Source organism: Elephas maximus, chromosome 10 (genome assembly GCF_024166365.1).
Source record: "Elephas maximus indicus isolate mEleMax1 chromosome 10, mEleMax1 primary haplotype, whole genome shotgun sequence".
NCBI classification, from domain to species: domain Eukaryota; kingdom Metazoa; phylum Chordata; class Mammalia; order Proboscidea; family Elephantidae; genus Elephas; species Elephas maximus.
The window spans coordinates 66806350-66826813 of NC_064828.1; the positions used below are offsets into that span (position 1 = coordinate 66806350).

Here is a 20464-nt window from a genome sequence, read left to right on the forward strand (position 1 = left end):
CCTGAATTTTGCCTAAGTCTTCGACGGAGTGGGCCCCCGTGTAGAAAAAGAGACGACCGCTAAGACGATGCGCTGTGAAGAAGACGCTCGCTGGGTGCCAAACCCTCGGAGTGCGGGGCGGTGCGAGCTGCGGCCCCGCCCCTCTGCGAAGCCAATAGCTCGGGACGGGAGTGGGAGGGGCGTGGCGAGCCTGCAGGCGACGTAGTGATTGGCACGCCGGCTCCTGCTGCCGGCGAGGCTGCCCCGAGGTCTAGCCTACGAGAATCCCAGGCGAGTGCGCACCCACAAAGCTTGTCCTCTCTGGGGCACCGTAGTGCTTTTACCCAGGCAAAGGGGGCTGGGCTGGGCTGGGCTAGGCTAGGCAGGGATCGGCTGGGCGGGCCGTCGAATTTCGGCTCAGCCCAGAAAGGGACCCTGATGGCTGCGGTCTTTCTGGTGACGCTCTATGAGTACTCACCGCTCTTCTATATCGCGGTGGTTTTTACCTGCTTCATCGTGACCACCGGCCTGGTACTGGGATGGTAAGTGCCCTAGGGCTAGGCGGAAGGGGCGAAGGGGCGGATTTGGGAACGGGGGAAAGTCGCGGTGAGCTTCGGGGGGCATCGGAGTCTGAGCGCGGACGAAGGCTGGGGCGCCTAGGGCTTTAGGGGAGCCAGCGCTAAGGGCTCCAGCTGGCCCCGGGAGGAAAATTAGGTAAACACCTACGTCACTGCCCTGCATCTCTGTCCGGTCTCCGTTGCTGCGAGCGCCTGGGGTGATGCTGAATTGGGGTGTTCTACCAGGTTTGTTCCAAAGTGATGAGCCTGGGGTAGAGTGACCAACGGCTTTCTATCCCGGATTGGCGTCTACTGCGTGCTCAGTACACACGGTGAATCAGTCACTTGCGGCACAGTGCACAGATGTGCACCCCCGTCCTTGGGAGTGGACAGTAATGAGGTTGATTATTGTGTTTTTGTCCTGAACCGAGCATTGGCCTTAGATCTTTCAGCGTAATTTACAACTGAACTTTCTTACCGTTTGAGAACTTAAATGGTTTGTACACACATTTTGAAGTATAATTTAGTCGGTAAGAACTATGGAATCGTAATTTTAGAGCTGAAAGAGACCTTGGAGATTACTTACACCAACGGATATACCTATTTGAGTCAAGAAGAATAGACTGTTAGTCTTCGAACAATTCTTTTAGCTCAGGGATTCTAAAATTTCTCTCTTGAGGAGATGCCATTGTATCATGTTTAGACAAGCCTTATAAATACAGCTAGTTGAAACTATCTTACTAGACGACAACAGATTTTTCTAAGCTGCAGCCTCCAAAGTTCCTTTGAGAGGATGGTGATTTCAAATGGATTAAACAGTGGTTCTGAATGGATAGATAACAGCTGTGGCCTGAAGAGGTCAGGTGGCTCTGCTGAGGGGAGAGACAGGAGCTGAATTTTGAAGAATGAGTATTTTGAAAAATAAATGGAATTGAATATGTATAGTAGAAAAGAAAATGCATTTCAGAGAACACAGTGTGAACAGAGGGGCAGAAGAGAACATAGCAGTTGATAGAGTAAATTGTAAAATGAGTTTAAAACTACCCTTAGGCTGTATATATATATATATATGTATATACATATATATATATATATATATATAGTGTTAAAGGAAGGACACAGGCCTATATCACTTTCTGAAAATATAAGCCATCTTTAGGAACTAATCACTGTTTTAACATTTCAACACAGCTCCCCACCCTGCCACCAACAGAGCATAAAATTCCTGGTTTGGGGTTGAGGGGGAAGGTAAGACCAATTACACAATTTGTTAATCTTAATCCACCAGGTTTTATTTCTTAATATATATAATTTTTATTGTGCTTTAAGTGAAAGTTTATAAATCAGGTCAGTCTCTCATAGAAAAATTTATGTACACATTGCTTTGTGCTCCTAGCTGCACTCCCCCTAATGAGACAGCACACTCCTTCCCTCCACCCTATATTCCCCATGTCCATTCAGCCAGCTTCTGACCCCCTCTGCCTTCTCATCTCTCCTCCAGACAGGAGCTGCCTATTTAGTCATGTATCTACTTGAACTAAGAAACATACTCTTCACGAGTATCATTTTATGTCTTATAGTCTAGTCTAATCTTTGTCTGAAGAATTGGCTTCAGGAATGATTTTAGTTCTGGGTTAATACAGAGGCTGGGGGGCATGTCTCCCAGAGTTCCTCCAGTCTCAATCAGACCATTAAGTCTGGTCTTTTTACTAGAATTTGAGTTCTGCACTCAGCTTTTCTCCTGCTCTGTCAGGGACTGTCGGTTGTGTTCCCTTGTGAGTGCGGTCATTGGTGGTAGCCGGGCACCATCTACCTCTTCTGGTCTTAGGCTGAGGGAGTCTGTGGTTTATGTGGCCCTTTTTGTCTCTCAGGCTAACATTTTCCTTGTGTCTTTGGTGTTCTTCATTCTCCTTTGCTCCAGGTGGGTTGGGACCAATTGGTGCAGCTTAGATGGCTGCTCACTAGCTTTTTTTTTTTTTTTTTAAATTATGCTTTAAGTGAAAGTTTACAATTCAAGTCAGTTGCTCAAACAAAAACTTATGCATACATTGTTAATGTGACCCTAGTTGCTCTCCCTACAATGTGATTGCACATTCCTTCTCTCTACTGTGTATTTCCTATGTCCATTCAACCAGCTCCTGTCCCCCTCTGCCTTCTCATCTTGCCTCTAGACAGGAGCTGCCCACATAGTCTTATGTGTCACTTGAGCTAAGAAGCACATTCCTTGCTAGTATCATGTTATGTCTTATAGTCCAGTCTAATCCTGTCTGAAGTGTTGGCTTTGGGAATAGTTTTAGTTTTGGGCTAATAGAGAGTCTGGGGGCCATAACCTCTGGTGTCCCTCCAGTCTCAGTCAGACCATTAAGTCTGGTTTTTTACTAAAATTTGAGGTCTGCATCCCACTTTTGCCCTGCACCATCAGGGATTCTCTGTTGTGTTCCCTATCAGGGCAGTCATTGGTGGAAGCCTGGCACCATCTAGTTCTTCCAGTCTCAGGGTGGTAGAGTCTCTGGTTTATGTGGCCCTTTCTTTCTCTTGGGCTCATGTTTTCCTTGTGTCTTCGGTGTTCTTCATTCTACTTTGCTCCAGGTGGATTGAGACCAATTGATGCATCTTAGATGGCCACTTGATAGCGTTTAAGACCCCATATGCCACTCTCCAAAGTGGGATGCAGAACATTTTCTTAATACAGTTTGTTATGCCAGTTGACCTAGATGTCCCCTGAAACCATGGTCACCAGACCCCCCCACCCCTGCTACTCTGTCCCTTGAAGTGTTTGATTGTATTCAGGAAACTTCTTAGCTTTTGGACTAGTCCAGTTGTGTGGACTTCCCCTGTATTGTGTATTGTCCTTCCCTTCACCTAAAATAATGCTTTTCTACTATCTAATTAGTGAATGCCCCTCTCCCTTCTTCCCTGCCACCCTTGTAACCATCAAAGAATGTTTTCTTCTGTGTTTAAACCTTTTCTTGAGTTCTTGTAATAGTGGTCTCATACAATATTTGTCTTTTTCCAACTGATTAATATCACTCGTCATAATGCCTTCCAGATTCCTCCACGTTATGAGATGTTTTATGGATTCATCGTTGTTCTTAATCGTTGTGTAGTATTCCATTGTGTGACTATACCATAATTTGTTTATCCATTCATCCATTGATGGGCACCTTTGTTGTTCCCATCTTTTTGCTATTGTAAACAGTGCTGCACTGTACATGGGTACGCATGTATCTATTTGTGTGAAGGCTCTTATTTTTTTAGGATATATTCTAAGGAGTGGGATTGCTGGATTGTATGGTACTTCTTTTTATTTTGAGGTTTCTAAGGAAGCACCAAATTGATTTCCAAAGTGGCTGTACCATTTTACATTCCTACCAGCAGTGTGTAAGTGTTCCAATCTCTCCATAACCTCTCCAACATTTATTATTTGGTGTTTTTTGGATTAATGCTAGCCTTGTTAGGGTGAGATAGTATCTCATTGTAGTTTTGATTTGCATTTCTCTAATGGCTAATGATCGGAACCTTTCTTAATGGCTCTGTTAGTGTTATTCTCTTAAACATAATTTTCCTGCTCTGAGAAAAATAGGTAACTAATTGATCATTGTATTATATGCTTAATTTTTTATTTTAGATGAGTCAACCAATTAGATATCTTAGATATCTATCTTTAGTATTGGGAAGGGGAAAATGAGTGAAGGCCATATTAATAGCAGTGGTAGCACCTGTGGTTGGAGAGTAGTCAGGAATCTCATGTTTATAGTGGTTAAGAGACAGACTTAGAAGTCAGACAGACCTAGGTTCAAATCCTGACTCTGTCAGTGATAGGATAATATCTATATACTTACAAGGAAGACCAGTAAATACGACTGTTATTCAAATTCATGCACCAACCAGTAATGCCAAAGATGAAGAAATTGAAGATTTTTACCAACATCTGCAGTCTAAAATTGATCAAACATCCAGTCAAGATGCACTGACAATTAATGGTGATCGGAATGTGAAGTTGGAAACAAAGAAGAAGGATCGGTAGTTGGAAAATATGGCCTTGGTAATAGAAATGACTCCGGAGATCTAATGATAGAATTTTGTAAGACCAATGACTTATTCACTGCAAATACCTTTTTTTTTAACAACATAAACAGCATGGACCTTGCCAAATACAATACACAGGAATCAAATCAACTACACCTGTGGAAAGTGGAGATAGAGACGTTCAGTATCAGCAGTCACAAGTCCAAGGGCCGATTGCAGAACAGACCATCAACTGCTCATACTGAGGTTCAAGTTGAAGCTGAAGAATATTGAAGTCAATGAGAACCAAAGTATGATCTTGACGATATCCATCCTGAATTTAAAGACCATCTCAAGAATAGATTTGACACATTGAACGCTAATGATCAAAGACTAGACGACTTGTGGGGTGACATCAAAGACATCATACATGAAGAAAGCAAAAGGTCACTAAAGAGACAGGAAAGAAAGAAGAGACCAAAATGGATGTCAGAAGAGACTCTGAAACTTCCTCTTGAACATAGTAGCTAAAGCAAAAGGAAGAAACGATGAAGTAAAAGCTTTACAGAAGATTTCAAAGAGATGCTTGAGAACACAAAGTAAAGTATTATAATGAAATGTGCAAAGACCTGGAGTTAGAAAACCAAAAGGGTAGAACAGTTTCAGCATTTCTCAAGCGGAAAGAACTGAAGAAAAAATTCAGACGTCAAGTTGCACTATTGAAGGATTGTATGGGCAAAATATTGAATGATGCAGAAAGTATCAAAAGAAGATGGAAGGACTACACAGAGTTACTGTACCAAAAAGAATTGGTTGACGGTCATCCATTTCAGAAGGTAGCATATAATCAAGAACTGATGGTACCGAAGGAAGAAGCCCAACCTGCACTGAAGGCATTGGCAAAAAACAAGCCTCCAGGAATTAATTGAATGCCAATTGAAATGTTTCTATAAACAGATGAAGTGCTGGAGGTACTCGTCTGTCAGGAAATTTGGAAGACAGCTACCTGGCCAACCAACTGGAAGAGATCCATATTTGTGCCCATTCCAAAGAAAGGTGATCCAACAGAATGTGGAAATTATTGAACACTATCATTAATATCACACACAAGTAAAATTTTGCTGAAGATAATTCAAAAATGGTTGCAGCAGTACATTGACAGGGAACAGACAGAAATTCCAGCGGATTCAGAAGAGGACATGGAATGGCATCTGCTGATATCAGATGGATCTTGGCTGGAAGCAGAGAATATCAGAAAGATGTTTACCTGTGTTTTCTTCACTATGTGAAGGCAACAGACTGTGTGGATCATAACAAATTATAGATAACATTGCGAAGAATGAGAATTCCAGAACACTTCAGTGTGCTCTTGCAGCACCTGTACGGAGACTGAGTGGCAGTCATTCAGATAGAACAAGGTGATACTCTGTTGTTTAAAATCAGGAAAAGGGTGCATCAGGGTTGTATCCTTTCACCATACTCATTCATTGTGTATGCTGAGCATGTAATCTGAGAAACTGGACTGTGCAAAAAAGAATGTGGCATCAGGATTGGAGGAATGCTCATTGACAACCTGTGATACGCAGATGATGCAACCTTGCTTGCTGAAAATGTAGAGAACTTGAAGCACTTACTGTTGAAGATCAAAGACTACAGCCTTCGATACTGATTGCTCATTAACATAAAACAAAAATCGTCACAACTGGACCAATAAGCAATATCATGATAAATGGAGAAAATGGTGAAGTTGAATCCACAATCAACGCTCATGGAAGCAGCAGCCAGGAAATCAAACGATGTGTCTCATTGGGCAAATCTACTGTAAAAGACCTGTTTAAAGTGTTCAGAAGCAAAAATGTACCTTGAGGTCTAAGATACATCTGACTCAAGCCATGGTATTTTCAGTCGTCTCACGTGCATGTGAAAGCTGGACAGTGAATAATGAAGACTGAAGAAAAACTGGTACATTTGAATTATGGTGTTGGTGAATAATATTGAATATACCATGGACTGCCAGAAGAACAAACAAATCTGTCTCGGAAGAAAATACAGCCGAAATGGTCCTTAGAAGTGAGGATGGTGAGACTTTACCTCATGTACTTTGGATGTGTTATCAGGAGGGACCAGTCCTTGGAGAAGGACATCATGCTTGGTAAAGTAGAGGGTCAGTGAAAAATAGGAAACCCTCAACGAGATGGATTGACACAGTGGCTGCAACAATGGGCTCAAACATAGCAATGACTAAGAGAATGGCGCAGGACCAGACAGTGTTTTATTTTGTTGTACACAGGGTCACTATGAGTTGGAACTGACTTGATGACACCTAACTGCAATAACCGCTTAGTAATATCCTTGTACTGAGATCTGTTTTGTCTGTATTTATAGTGACTGTGACTCTTCTTTTTTTTCTTCTTTGATTAATGTTGGCAGGAATATCTTTTTCCATCCTTTTACGTCTAACCTGTTTTTGTTTTTATATTTAAAGTGGGTTTCTGGTAGGCAGCATATAGTCAGGTCTTGCTTTTTATTTAATCTGGCAATCTCTGCCTTTTAACTGGAAACTTTAAATCATTTACAGTTGATATGTTTATTGATATGGTTAGACTTAAATCTGCCTTCTTGCCCTTTTTTTCTATTTGTGTCATCTGTTCTTTGTTCCTTTTTCCCTCTTTTTCAGGCCTTATTTGTATTAGTTAAGTAATTACTGTGATTGTGTTTTATCTCCTTTGTTGGTTTATTAGCTATAACTATTTTTTAGTGGTTGCTTTAGAGTTTATAGTATATGTCCAACTTATCACAGTCTACTTTCAAGTAATTTCGTACCACTTCAGACGTAGTGTAAGAACCTTACAGTAGTACACTTTCGTTTTTTTCCCCTTGCTGGACTTTGTGATACCGTTGTCATAGACGTTTACTTCTATGTATGTTATAAACCCCACAATACATTGCTGTTATTTTTCCTTTAAATAGTTGATTATTTCAAAAGGGAGTTAAATAATAAGGAAAACATTCTTTATTTCCCCGTGTAGCTCCTATTTCATTGCTTTTCGTTTATTTGTATTGATCCAGATTTTCATTTGATACCATTTTTCCTCACCTGAACGTCTTACTTTTTCTCATTGCGCAGGTATGTTGATGATGAATTCTTTCAGCATTTGTTATTTTTGAAAAAGTCTTTATTTTGCTTTCGCTTTGACTTGTGAAAGCAATTGTATGGAATTCTGTGTTGACTTTTTTTTTTTTAGTTCTTTAAGGATGTTCTGGCATGTATTGCTTCTGACAGGAAAGCTGCTGTTACTCTTATTTCTGCTCCTCTGTAAGTAGTGGGTCTTTTTTTCTTTGTCTACTTTTAAGGTTTTTTCACTGGTTTTAAGCAATTTGTTTTTGATGTACCTTAGTGGAATTTGGTTTGTTTCTTGTGCTTGGGGTTTGTGGAGCTTCTTGGATCTGTGGATTTATAGTTTTCAATAGATTTGGGAAATTGTCAGCTATTATATTTTCAAATGTCTTTTCCCTTCACTGCCCCTCCTCTGCAAACTTCAGTTACGTGTATTTGTCCTATCTTTTGGAACAAATAGAACAAATAGTACTGCTTGAAGTTGTCCCTCAGGTCCCTGATGCTTTGTACATTTTAGTTTAGTCTTCTTTTTCTCTGAGTTTCATTTTGGATAACTTGTATTTCTGTGTGTTCAAGTTTACTAATCTTCTGTTATACAGTTAATCCCATCTAGTGTGTGGAAGCAGACAAAAACCCAAAAAACCAAACCCCTTGCCATCAAGTCAATTCCAACTCATAGTGGCTTTATAGGACAGAGTAGAGTAGAACTCCCCCATAGGGCTTCGAAGGCTGTAAATCTTTATAGGAACAGACTGCCACATCTGTCTCCTGCAGAATAGCTGTTGCTGGGCCCCTTCCAGGGCTGTTGCCAACAGGGCCCCTTCCAGGCCTGTCACTGTCTTCAGTATTACAGCCCTCGACCTATGTTATAGCTCTGCCTACTGCTTCTCTCCTCTTCTTTCTGCTTCTGTTTCCTGTTTCTTTTTATCTGAAAAACCTCTGTGGGGTTGGCTGCATATATATACAACTCCTTGTCAGTTTCAAGGACTGGCCTCTCCAAGCAGGGGCCACAAACTAACCAGTCTCTTCTCAGTAGGCCATAGACACATCATTTGCATAGCAGGCTATAGTCACCTCATTTGCATAGTCCATAGTCACTTCATTTGCATAGTATATTGACCAATTCCTACAGGGTACATACTAGTCACAGGGCAGGCTGCAGCCCAGAGCCAGACAAAAAGTCTCAAACCAAGTTGTTTACAGCTTACTCAGGAAGTGTAACAAACTCCTTGGGGTGGAAAAGAAGGGCAAAGGTAACTCCTCAGGCTTAGGGGAAAACTCTCTCAAGCTTTTTTCTAAAGAACCAAGGCAAAAGGCCATATCAAGGAACTCATTTCACAACACATCTGTATTATTTCTGAGTATGTCTATTCATTAGTTTTTCTCTTCAGTATGGGTCATATTTAACTGCTTTTTTGCATGCTTGATAATATTTGATTGAGTGCTAAACATTGTGAATTTTACTTTATTGAGTGGATATTTTTGTATTCTTATAAATGTTCTCGAGCTTTGTTCTGGGATGCAGTTAAGTTACTTGGAAACAGTTTGACCCTAAAGATTTGCTTTTCAGCATTGCTAGGCAGGACCTGAATAGTCTTCTTCAGTCGGTCTATACAGTTTAATTCATCTAGAGTGAATTTTTATTCCAATTGTTAATTTTATTGGCTTTCTCTCTTAGCATTGAACTTATTTGTGTGTTTTGAAATTTTAGTTTGCAACCTAACTGTTAGTGAAAGGTTGTTATTATTTTTTCTTTTTCTCCCTTTGTCCTCACCCTAGCTGTCTCCCTATTTTGCAGTTGCCTCCACCTAGATTGTATACCCCTAGTCTAGTACCAGGTCTTATAGTGACAGTTCTACTTCATATTGATATTGGCTCTGGCCCTTGTCTTGAGTGGACAACCTATAAGGCTTAACAGTGTGAGGGCTTAGCTGCCACTACCTACTAGCAGGCTCAGAACTCATCAAACCTTGGCATCAGCCTCACTCCTTACCTTATATTTCTTTTGGTTTTCAGATCTGTACAAAGATTTCTTTGTCTTTGAACCCAGCTATATCTGTTTTGCCAATATTTTATTGTAAAAAAATTCCAAACATACTGAAAATTTGAAATAGCGCAGTGAATACTCATATGCCCATCACTTAGATTCTACAGTTAATATTTTTATTTTATTATAATTTATTACATACCTGTCCATTCATCTGTCCTTATTCATCTGTTAGTCCATCTTATTTTTTGATGCACTTAAAAGTTGTACATTTACTTTACCGTAAGTAGTTCAGCCTTGTGTATTATCAAAGTTCAATATTTGTTTATAGTTTTTTTTTTTGAGGTAATATTTACATACAATGAAATGTACAAATCTTAATGTACCATCTGCTGAGTGTTAACAAGTGTATCATCTGTACAACTCAAACCTCTCTCAAGATACAGAATATTACTGTCACTGCAGAAAGTTCCTGTATGCCATTGCCAGCTAATCCCTATTCCTACACCCCCAGAAGCAACCGTTGTTCTGCTTCTTGTTTCTCCCATAGATTAGTTTTGCCTGCTCTAGAATTTCATATCCGTGGAATCAGACAGTTTATACTCTTTTATGTAAGGCTTCTTTTGCACAGCATGGTGTTTTTGAGATTTATCCATGTAGTTGGATCAATAGTTTTGTTTCTTTTTATTGCTGAACACTACTGTTCCACAGTTCGTTTACTCATTTCAGCGAGGACTTTTTTTTTATTACGTTTTAATTTGTTATCTATTACTGCTGTGTGTTTGGACAAAAGGTAGTACATCAAAGTATGAACCTAACTGTGCTATCTAAACCTGAAGTCACCTAGTTTAACTGGTGTATATTCTTTTTAAATTGAATAAACTTAGCTGCTTTTTAACCTAACTAGGAATTGAGTTTAGTCTCTTTTTCCTTCTAAGTCTGTTTGGTATACATTGTCAGAGTTTATAGTTTTACGTGAAATTTAAAAATAGAAAATATGTAAATGAGGGCCTGTAGCATTTTAAGAATTTCTTATAAATAATATCAGTTTACATATTATATATTATATATTTGATGTTCATATCACCTAAAAAATTCAATAATTGCTGTCACTTTTTTACTGTTATATTAAGTATAATGTATTGATAATCACTCTACTCCTTTGTTATCAACAATATTGTAATATTAACAATAGAACTCTTTGTTTTCAAGACAATGTTGAATCAACCAACTGAACAATGTATTGCAATTCTCTGGGCCATAACTCTTCCTTAATTCTAGATTAATTCTTCAATATAATGCAATTATCAAGGACAATCTACCATCTTTTTCTGAAACTTACATTAAAATGAATAGCTAATGAAGCACAACATACTATATATCAACGAAGTTTCAACATTTGTTTAAATTATATTTTATTTTTTTTTACCTTTTTTCAGGTTTGGTTGGGATGTTCCGGTAATTCTGAGAAATTCAGAAGAGACCCAGTTCAGCACGAGAGTTTTCAAAAAGCAAATGAAACAAGTTAAAAATCCTTTCGGCTTAGAGATCACCAACCCATCTTCAGCTTCAATCACAGGTTGGTGGCTAAATTATTTTCCAAAGATTTTTTTCTGGCTGTATGCCCTTTTCTTAGCCCTTTTATTTTCTTTCCCTATTGTTTTCTCTTCATTAGACTTTTTTTTTTTAATTTTGTTTTATTGTTATTGAGAATATACCCAGCAAAACATAACCAATTCAATAGCTTCTACATGTATCATTTAGTGACTACATGTACCATTTGATTACCTTCTTCAAGTTGTGCAACCATTCTCACCCTCCTTTTCTGACTTGTTCCTCCCCCATTAACATAAACTCACTGCCTCCTAAAGTTTCTGTGTAATCTTTTGAGTTGCTATTATCAATCTGATCCTATATATAGCTCTTAAAAGAGCGTAATGCTCAAAGCAGACATTTTTTACTAATTAAGCTAAACTATTGTTTGGTTTAAGGAGACTTCAGAGGGTATTTTTGGTTTAAGGTTTAAATATTTTCTCAGGGCAGTAGTTTCAGGGGTTCATCCAACCTTCATGACTCCAGGAAGTCTAGAGTCTAGGAGACTTTGAAATTCTGTGCTTCATCTTCCCCCTTTTGATCAGGATTCTTCTGTATAATTTTTGATCAAAATGTTCAGTAATGGTAGTTGGGCACCATCCAGTTTTTCTGGTCTGATGGCAAAGGAGGCAGTTGTTCATAGAGGCAATTAACTACACATTCCATATCCTTCTCATCTTCCTGACTCTCCTCCTTCCTTTGTTGCCACAGGTGAATAGAGACCAATTGCTGTGCCTTGCAAGCTTTTAAGACTACAGCCACTATGCAATGAACTAGGAGGTAGAACAGAAGCACTAAACATGTTATTAGGCCAGTTAACTGGGATATTCCATGAAACCATGACCGTAAACCTCCAAACCAAGAAACCATATCCCATGAGGTTTTTGGCTGTACATAAGCAGACTCAGCAGCTACTCTTTGTGTGTGTGTGTGTGTGTGTGTGTCATTGTTTTAAATACACCTATCACATAACTTTTGCCAATTGAACTTTTTACAGACGTACAACTTATTGACAGCAGTCAAAATAATCAGTCTTGCAACTGCTGTTAACTCCTTGTTTCCCCTTCCCTCCTGCCCGTGGTAACCGCTGATAAACTTTGGTCTCTATACATTTGCCTTTTCTTGGTCTTTTTATATAAATGAGGTCATACAATAATATTTGTCCTTTTGTAATTGACTTATTTCACTCAGCACAGTGTCTTCCAACTCTATCCATATTGTGGCATGTATTAGAACTTCATTTCTCCTACTGGCTGAGCTGTATTTCTCTGTACCACATTTTGTTTATCCAGTCATCTGTTGATGAGCTCTAAGGTTGTTTCCACCTTTTGGCTAGTATGAATTGTGCTGTAGTGAACACTGTTTTGCAAATCTCCGTTGGAGTCTCTGCTTTCAAGTCTTTGGGTATATACCTAGGGGTGGAAATGCTGGATCATAGGGCAGTTCTATTTTTATTTTTTGAGGAACTTTCACACTGTTATTCCACAACAGCTGTACCATTTTGCATCCCCATCCGTGATGGGTAAGGATTCCAATTTCCCCACATCTTCATCAACATTTGTTATTTTCTGTTTTTTCTTTTTATCTTAGCCATCCTAGTGGTAATGAAATGGTATCTCATTGTGATTTTAATTTGCGTTTCTCTGACGGCTAATGACACTAGCCATCTTTTCCTGTGTGTGGTGGCCATTTAAATGTCTTCTTTGGAGAAATGTCTGTTCAAGTCCTTTGCTCATTTTATGATTGGGTTGTCTTTTTGTTGTTAAGTTGTCAAAGTTTTATGCATATTTTGGTTATTACATTCTTGTCAGATATATGGTTTCCAAAGATATTCTCCCAGTCAGTAGCTTGTCTTTTCACTTTTTTGGCAAAGCCTTTTGATGAGCAAAAGTTTTTCATTTGTATGAGGTGCCATTTATTTGTCTTTTGCTGTTTGTGCTTTTGTTATTGTATTAGCTAATCCATTTTTAAAAGCTAGACCTGACAGCATTGCTTGCACATTTTCTTCGAAGAATTTTATGGTTTTAGTTTTCCCATTTAGGTCCTTAATCCATTTAGTATTGTAGTATTGACATCTTAACAATGTTAAATCTTCCAATCCATGAACATAGAACTTCTTTCCATTTATTAAGTCTTCCCTAATCTCTTTCAGCAGTGTGTTGTAGTTTTCATCATATAAGTCCTTCACATCCTTTAGATTTATTCCTAGGTATTTTATTCTCTTAGTTACTATTATAAATGGAGTTGTTTTTCTGATTTCTCTGTCAGGTTTCTCATTGCTGATGTATAGAAACACAACTGATTTTTGTTTGTTGACCTCGTACCCTGCAACTTTGCTAAATTCCTCTATTCTAGAAGTTTTCTTGTGGACCCTTTGGGATTTTCTGTGTATAGGATCATATCATCAACAAATAGAGATAATTTTACTTCTTTTGCAATCTGGTACCTTTTATTTCTTGTCTTATTTCTCTGGTTAGGACTTCTAATACAGTATTGAGTAGAAGTGGTGAGAGCGGGCACCTTTGTCTTTTTCTTCATTAGACTTTAAGCAAACACTTACTGAGCACCTATTTTGTTCGAGGGACTGGACTGCATACTGGCGATACAAAGGCTAGTAACTCACAAACATTGCTTGTAAGAAACTTTACAACCAGTTTGCAGAAGCAGATATGTGTTTAAATGAAAAGAGTGAAGTATTATAGGTGTTAATGTGAGAAGTTTGTTAGGGCACTGTGCCATTTTCATTGGTTTTCAATGAATTCAGAAATGTGAGGATATGTCTAAGTGCTGTTAATGTAAGGTTGCTACCCTGAAGAACAACTGTCTTTTCATCTAAAATTATGGTATTTTGGTATAAATTATTTTGATATAAAATATACTTTTTTTGTAGATGGTAATGACAGATGATAGTTGTTTGTTTATGTACTTACTTGGAAAAATAAGTTGTTTTCTAAACCATCTGGGAACCACTGATAAAGAATGGAGTCTATTATAAAGAATGAAATCGTTAAATTTGCAAAAGTAGGGAGGTGTATTCAGGAAAGGCGTTATAAAAGAAGAATATGCTGGAGTTAAGTCTGTCTCTTGCTCATATTTTCTTTTTATTTAAGTAGAGTTTTCAAAAGATAGGTAGGTGTTTCCCTCTTCATGTTGGGGGAAATTCCAAAGTGAAAAGCATGAACAAAGCATTGAGGTAAGTGTGAAACAGAATGCTGCATTAGAGAAGCAATAAGTAGTTTGTTATGGATAAAGGCTAGGGTGGGGAGATGAGAAAGAATAGTCTAGGAAGACTCAGGCTCTTTGTATGGGTCCTCCATAAACAGATTCAGTTACCAAGATACAGGAGGAACAGAAGGTTTTGGAAGAAACATAACATGTTCAGTTTTAATGAATTCAAACTTCCAGAGCTTGAAATGGCATTGTGACAGGTAGAAATATGTGTAGGTAGTTCTAGATACAGTGCTATAGATCTATAAACTTTTCTGGGCTAAGACCTCATCACCTTTTAAACCTGCTCACATTTTTGGTATCTTTAAAAACAAACCAACCAATGCTTTCTCGGCTTTTCATTGTTCTCTAGATACTGCCCTATTTCTCTTCTTTCCTTCACAGCCAGGCTTCTTAAAAACTGTCTGCACTTGCCCTCTTCACTTAGCCTGCTTCCCTTTTACTCCTCAGCGCAGTCTTGCCTTGGCCCACATCCCTCTACTAAAACGGCTTCTCCAGTGGCTTCTCCCGTGCCCCCATCTCTGTCCCCCAACAGTTGCCAAATCCAGTAGACGTTGCTCAGGCCTGAGTTTGTGCCCTCGCTGCAGTATTTATAGGGTTGACTAGTCCTCCCTTCTTGACACTACTCCTTTAGCTTCTGTGATTATTCTCATCTAGTCATCTTTTTGCCTCTAACTTCTAGCATCTAATCACTTGTCAAAGATCACTTTAGTTAGTCAGTATAAATCATCAACTTTAAGAAAATCTTGATTACCAGGGGAAAGTACAACATTTCTTATTCTTCCCCGTTAGCTGCAAATACTATATCCCATGAATTACTCTATGAATTTAACTGGGAATCTTGGTTTGTTTGTTTTTTTTAATGTTTTTCCAGTAGTGGCTAGGGGTTCATTCTGACATTTTCCACTTGGGAAAACCGAATTTCAAGCCGTAACACAAAGAAAACTAACTTGTTTACAAACTGTAAGGTTGTGCATGTTTGATTAAAGTGTACAGAGTAGCAGTGGTTCCGTGACCTTGACCTCCACGGCCGTGGACTTGGATCTACTACAATGTCACATCTGACTCTTAAGCAGGATTGCCAATAAAAAAGCATTCTAGCACAAAGCAGCTCTTCATGTAGTACAATTCTGCAAGCCTGGAAATTTACTGAAAAACAGGAAGAGCTGATAGAGTGTAAGCAAACACAGGGCACTTGTAAGCTAGAGAGTGTGAGGAAATCCATCACTCTTCCTTTCAGGCAAACAGTCTCAAATAGAGTCGGCCCTGCAAATGTTAGAAGCAATCCCAGTAAGAAGAAGACCTCTCAGCTACACCCACACACTGGGTGCCAATCTACAGTAGCATGACTCAAGTATGTGAAAATTTTTTTTTACATTTGTGGTCTTACAGCATGCTTATTGAAATACTTTAATTTTCAAAAATACCAATGCATATCATTATTACGTGTCTCCTATGGGGAAATAAGCAGATGGGTTTTGGTGGGGGTTGTACCCAGCAGAATAAAATTCATTTGTTTAAGACCAGAGTAAGGTGGGTGTCATTAAAGATGTCTGAACAGGACGTTGAAATGATAACGTGAGTAATCCCTGGGATGTTTTAAACGGTTACTTCATTGATGCCAGGTAGTTTAAAAAACAGGTCTTTTCATCACTGTACACCCCTGTGCCTGGCACATAAAAGGGGAGGGGGGGGAAGGTCTGCAGACAGGATTTGCTTGAAAATAAACCGGCGCATCAGCTTTAATCTTAGTTATTTAGTTCCGTTTACTGGGGTTGTGTTGTAGGATATGGATTTTTTGTGTGTGTTATGTAATGATATTGTATTTGGATTTATGATGTTTCCATGTTCCCAATATAGACACTTTAATGAAATTAAAAACAGGGACTCAGTATATATTAAAAAAATAGTTGGGTTGAATTGATTGGGTTCAGGAATTCTCCTGTCCTTTTGTAAATAGAGTCCTTATATTTTAGCTTATTCACCCTGGTAGGAACTAACCATAAAAGCAAGAGGGTAAGGCAAAGTAACACCATAGCATTTTTGAAGGAGTTTGTGAACCACCATTCCCTACATCCTGAAGTTTTTGTCTCCCAGTACTCCAGTTTTATTATCCTCATGCATGGTCTCGTTGTATATTAATGCTTTTCTCACAGAGATGCTTCCTCAAGAAGTTGTGTGGCTTTTCTGCCCCATTATTTCCCTTTTTTTAATGGCTCTGCTCATTGAGTATAGGCCTAATTTTCCCCCTCTCCTCCCTCCCCCAGTTTTCTGCAACTTTTCTCTTACACCCCACTTTATTGGGCTGTTAGTGCAACACCAGGTAAGGGTAGCATGACAGAATCACACCCTTGAGGCTTCATGTAGTTGTGATTTTGAATTTCCTGGTTTATAGCTATGTCCCGATTCTCCTCATAGTATTGATCTAACGTGGTATTATGTGTGCGAGGATTAAGAATGTAAGTTGCCTTCAATTCACTTTAATCCATGACATTCCATCCTTTGGCCCCCAAAAATCCATGTCCTTGCCACATGTAAAACATATTCACACCATCATATTATAGCAAAAGTCTTAAATCAACTCCAGGTCCAATATTCAAAAATTCTTCCTCATCTGTGAAATCTCAAATACAGGTTGTCAGCTTAAAGGTAGAATGGCAGAACAGGCACAAGGTAGACATTTCCATTACAAATGGAAGAAACTGGAGGGAATGAAGGAGTAATAGGCACCAAGCAAGTCAGCAGAACACATTACATTAGCACTTAAGACTTTGAAAATAATCCTCTGTTCTCTGAGACAATTTACACAATAGCCCTGCCCTTCAGACTCTAAGTATTGGCTACACTCTCTGGATTCTAAGTGGAGGCCCCTTAGCCCTGCGTTTCAGCTTTTCCTTGCAGGCCCGCTGGGACAGCAGCTCTACTCCCTCCACTTTAGGTGCACCATTCTCCTAGTCCATCTGAATGGCAGCTGCACTTGGAAATATCAGAGGCCATGGCTCCACCCTTTGGAATCCCAGCGGTCCAGGCCATACCTTTTGAGACTGAGGCAGCTTGGTTTCCTGTGTTACTTGTCTCTTTAGCTTCTGCTTCCTGGTTTCTTGGCCTCTCAGCTCTTCGGGCCTCATACCCACATCTGCCCTGCTGGGACAAGTGTTCCAAAGCTCTCTACCTCCATTGATAAGTGCCTGGAGGCACCCTACTCCGCCAGTAAACTTTGGCCAGGAGGCACTCAGCTCTATCGCTCTGTGGTTCGGCAAGCCTACCTATACCGATAAGTGCCCAGAGGCACCCCTCTCTGTCAGGAAGCCTCCTGCACACAGGCACTCAGCTCTCTTGCTCTGTGGGTCGGCTCCAGCACTGTCTGGTGCTGGTCTCCTGGTTCTGTTGCTGCCAGTTTGCTGGTCCTTTGCTGCTGTTTCTCACCATCTGCACCTTCTCCAGTGTTAATAGTTTTCCTCACTTCCTTCTGAGTCTTCTGTCCATTCATAGTTTCAAAATCACTTCCATATTTTAGGTATCTGTTAGAGCAGCACCCCACTCCCAGTACCAAATTCTATCTTAGTCATCTAGTGCTGCTGTAACAGAAATACCCCAAGTGGATGGCTTTAACAAAGAGAAGTTTAGTCTTAGCCTGGTAGGCTAGAAGTCCAAATTCAGGGTGTCAGCCCCAGGGGAAGGCTTTCTCTCTCTGTTGGCTCTGAAGGAAGGTCCTTGTGATTCATCAGTCTTGCCTTGATCTGGGAGCATCTCAGCGCAGGAACGTCAGGTCCAAAGGACACGCTCTGCTCCTGGTGCTACTTTCTTAGTCTTGTGAGGGCCCCACATCTCTCTGCTCACTTCCCTCTTTTATATCTCAAAAGAAATTGGCTTAAGACACTACCTTGTCTTGCAGATCTCATCAGTATAACTGCCACTAATCCTTCTCATTACATCATAGTGATTGGATATACAACATATAGGAAAATCACATAAAGTGGTGGATAGTCATATAAGGGAATCATGACCTAGCCTAGTTGACAGATATTTTGGGGGGACACAATTCAAACCATGACATAAGTCTTGGGAGAAGAAGCAGGGAAGACTAAAATGAGAACAGTTTTGCATAAGAATATTTGACCTGTCATCAGAATTTGGTGTAAATCAGTGAGTGCATTCTTGTCTCAGTTTAATTAATGAACAAGTTTATGAAAGATTGTGGAGAGTAGAGTTTTGCAAATTATAGTTTATACATTAACTTACTAATTTCACAGACATTTTAAAATCTGATTAATATCCATTTGTCAATGGTCTCTGACACTCCCCTGTTTAGTCATGTATTTACAAAGTCTGTAAACAAAGCAAGTAAACTGGGTACTTTTATCTGTTCTGTAAATTCAGGTATCTTTGTTTTCAAAGGCCTATCCTTCCATTCTTGTTTTTTAATGTAAACAAACATACGTGTCCATTTTGAAATAAACAGTTGCATACTATATATACTTTTCTACACCTTGTGTTTTCATTTAACAATGTATTCTGAAGATCATTCCATAGTAGTATGTACAGATATCCTAATATGCCTTTTTTTTTTTTACAGCTGCATATTACTTCATTGGAAACCCTGGTGGTGTAGTGGTTAACCACTACAGCTGCTAACCAAGGGGTTGGCGGTTCGAATCTGCCAGGCGCTCCTTGGAAACTCTATGGGGCAGTTCTACTCTGTCCTATAGGGTCAGTATGAGTTGGAACCGTGGGCATTTGGATTGGGTCCAGGATTTTGCTGTTGTAACTAGTGCTACAATGATAGCCTTATACATACATGTTTTCACATTTTTACCAGTAATACGACAGTACTAAATAAATATTTTATGGGTTTCTTTTTTTTTCCCCATATGCCCTTTCTATTTTTCCGCTTTCCTATCTACTTCCAGTGTTTTCCTCCTTCTTCATGTTGTGTGGTCCTGCGGTGGCATGGAGAAAAACATGTGTGTTTTATGTGTGAAAAATTCAGTCTATTGTTGGTATCCTGTTGAGCATTTGCTTGTGTTTGTATATGTCCTTCCAAGGTATACTCTTAATTACATTTTAATAAATAGATAATGTATTAGAATTCCTAGGAGCAAGCAACAAAAATAACTCCCGTAAAAAAGGATACTGGGTAGCTTACAGAATTGCTGGTGGGTTTGGAGAACCAGAATCAGAGACCAAGTCTGTTTAGCCAGGAACAGTGACCAAATCCATTTCATTAGTATCATGGATAGGATTATATCCCCCCAAAAATGTGTGTATCAGTTTGACTGGGCTATGATTCCTGGTATTGTGTGAATTTCCTGTAAGTTGTAAATCCTGCCTCTATGATGTTAATGAGGGAAGATGGGCAGCAGTTGTGTTAGCGAGGCAGGACTCGGTCTGTAAGATTGGATTGTGTCTTGAGGCAATCTCTTGAGATATAAAAGAAAGAAGTGAGCAGAGAGACAGGGGGACCTCATACCACCAAGAAAGCAGCACCAGGAGCAGAACACGTCCTTTGGACCCTGGGAAGCTCCTCAACTAGGGGAAGACTAAGGACAAGGACCCTTCTCCAGAGCCAACAGAGAGGGAAAGCTTTCCCCTGGAGCTGACACCCTGAATTTGGACTTTTAGCGTGCTTCACTGTGAGAAAATAAATTTCTCTTTGTTAAAGCCATCCACTTGTGGTATTTCTGTTATGGCAGCACTAGATGACCAACACAATCAGTCTAGTAAGTACACTGCTGCCACTGAGCAGCAGATGTTGCAGCTTGCGTTGCCAGCAGTATGAGACACTGGATGTTGCTGCCCTAGAACATGATGTTGCTATTGCTGCCACTGACCCACTAGGGAGGGAAAAAAAATCATATATGGGGTATAAAGTCTTACGTAAGTGTTGAATAAGTAAAACTACATAATATAATTTGTATGCCTACTTAAGGGAGCCCTGGTGACCCAATGGTTAAGTGCTCAGCTGCTAACCAGGAGGTTGGTGGTTCAAACCCA

General features: G+C 39.5%; 1 protein-coding gene across 1 annotated transcript in view; it reads left to right on the forward strand.

Moving 5' to 3' along the window:
- The first annotated feature begins 257 nt into the window (after positions 1 to 257).
- Positions 258 to 20464, forward strand: part of CGRRF1 (cell growth regulator with ring finger domain 1) — a 30005-nt gene continuing 9798 nt past the window's right edge. The window contains exons 1-2 of the mRNA XM_049898614.1: positions 258 to 521; positions 11089 to 11228. Of these exons, the coding sequence (XP_049754571.1) occupies positions 418 to 521; positions 11089 to 11228 (244 nt within the window). The 5' untranslated portion in view covers positions 258 to 417. The remainder of the gene's footprint in view (positions 522 to 11088; positions 11229 to 20464) is intronic.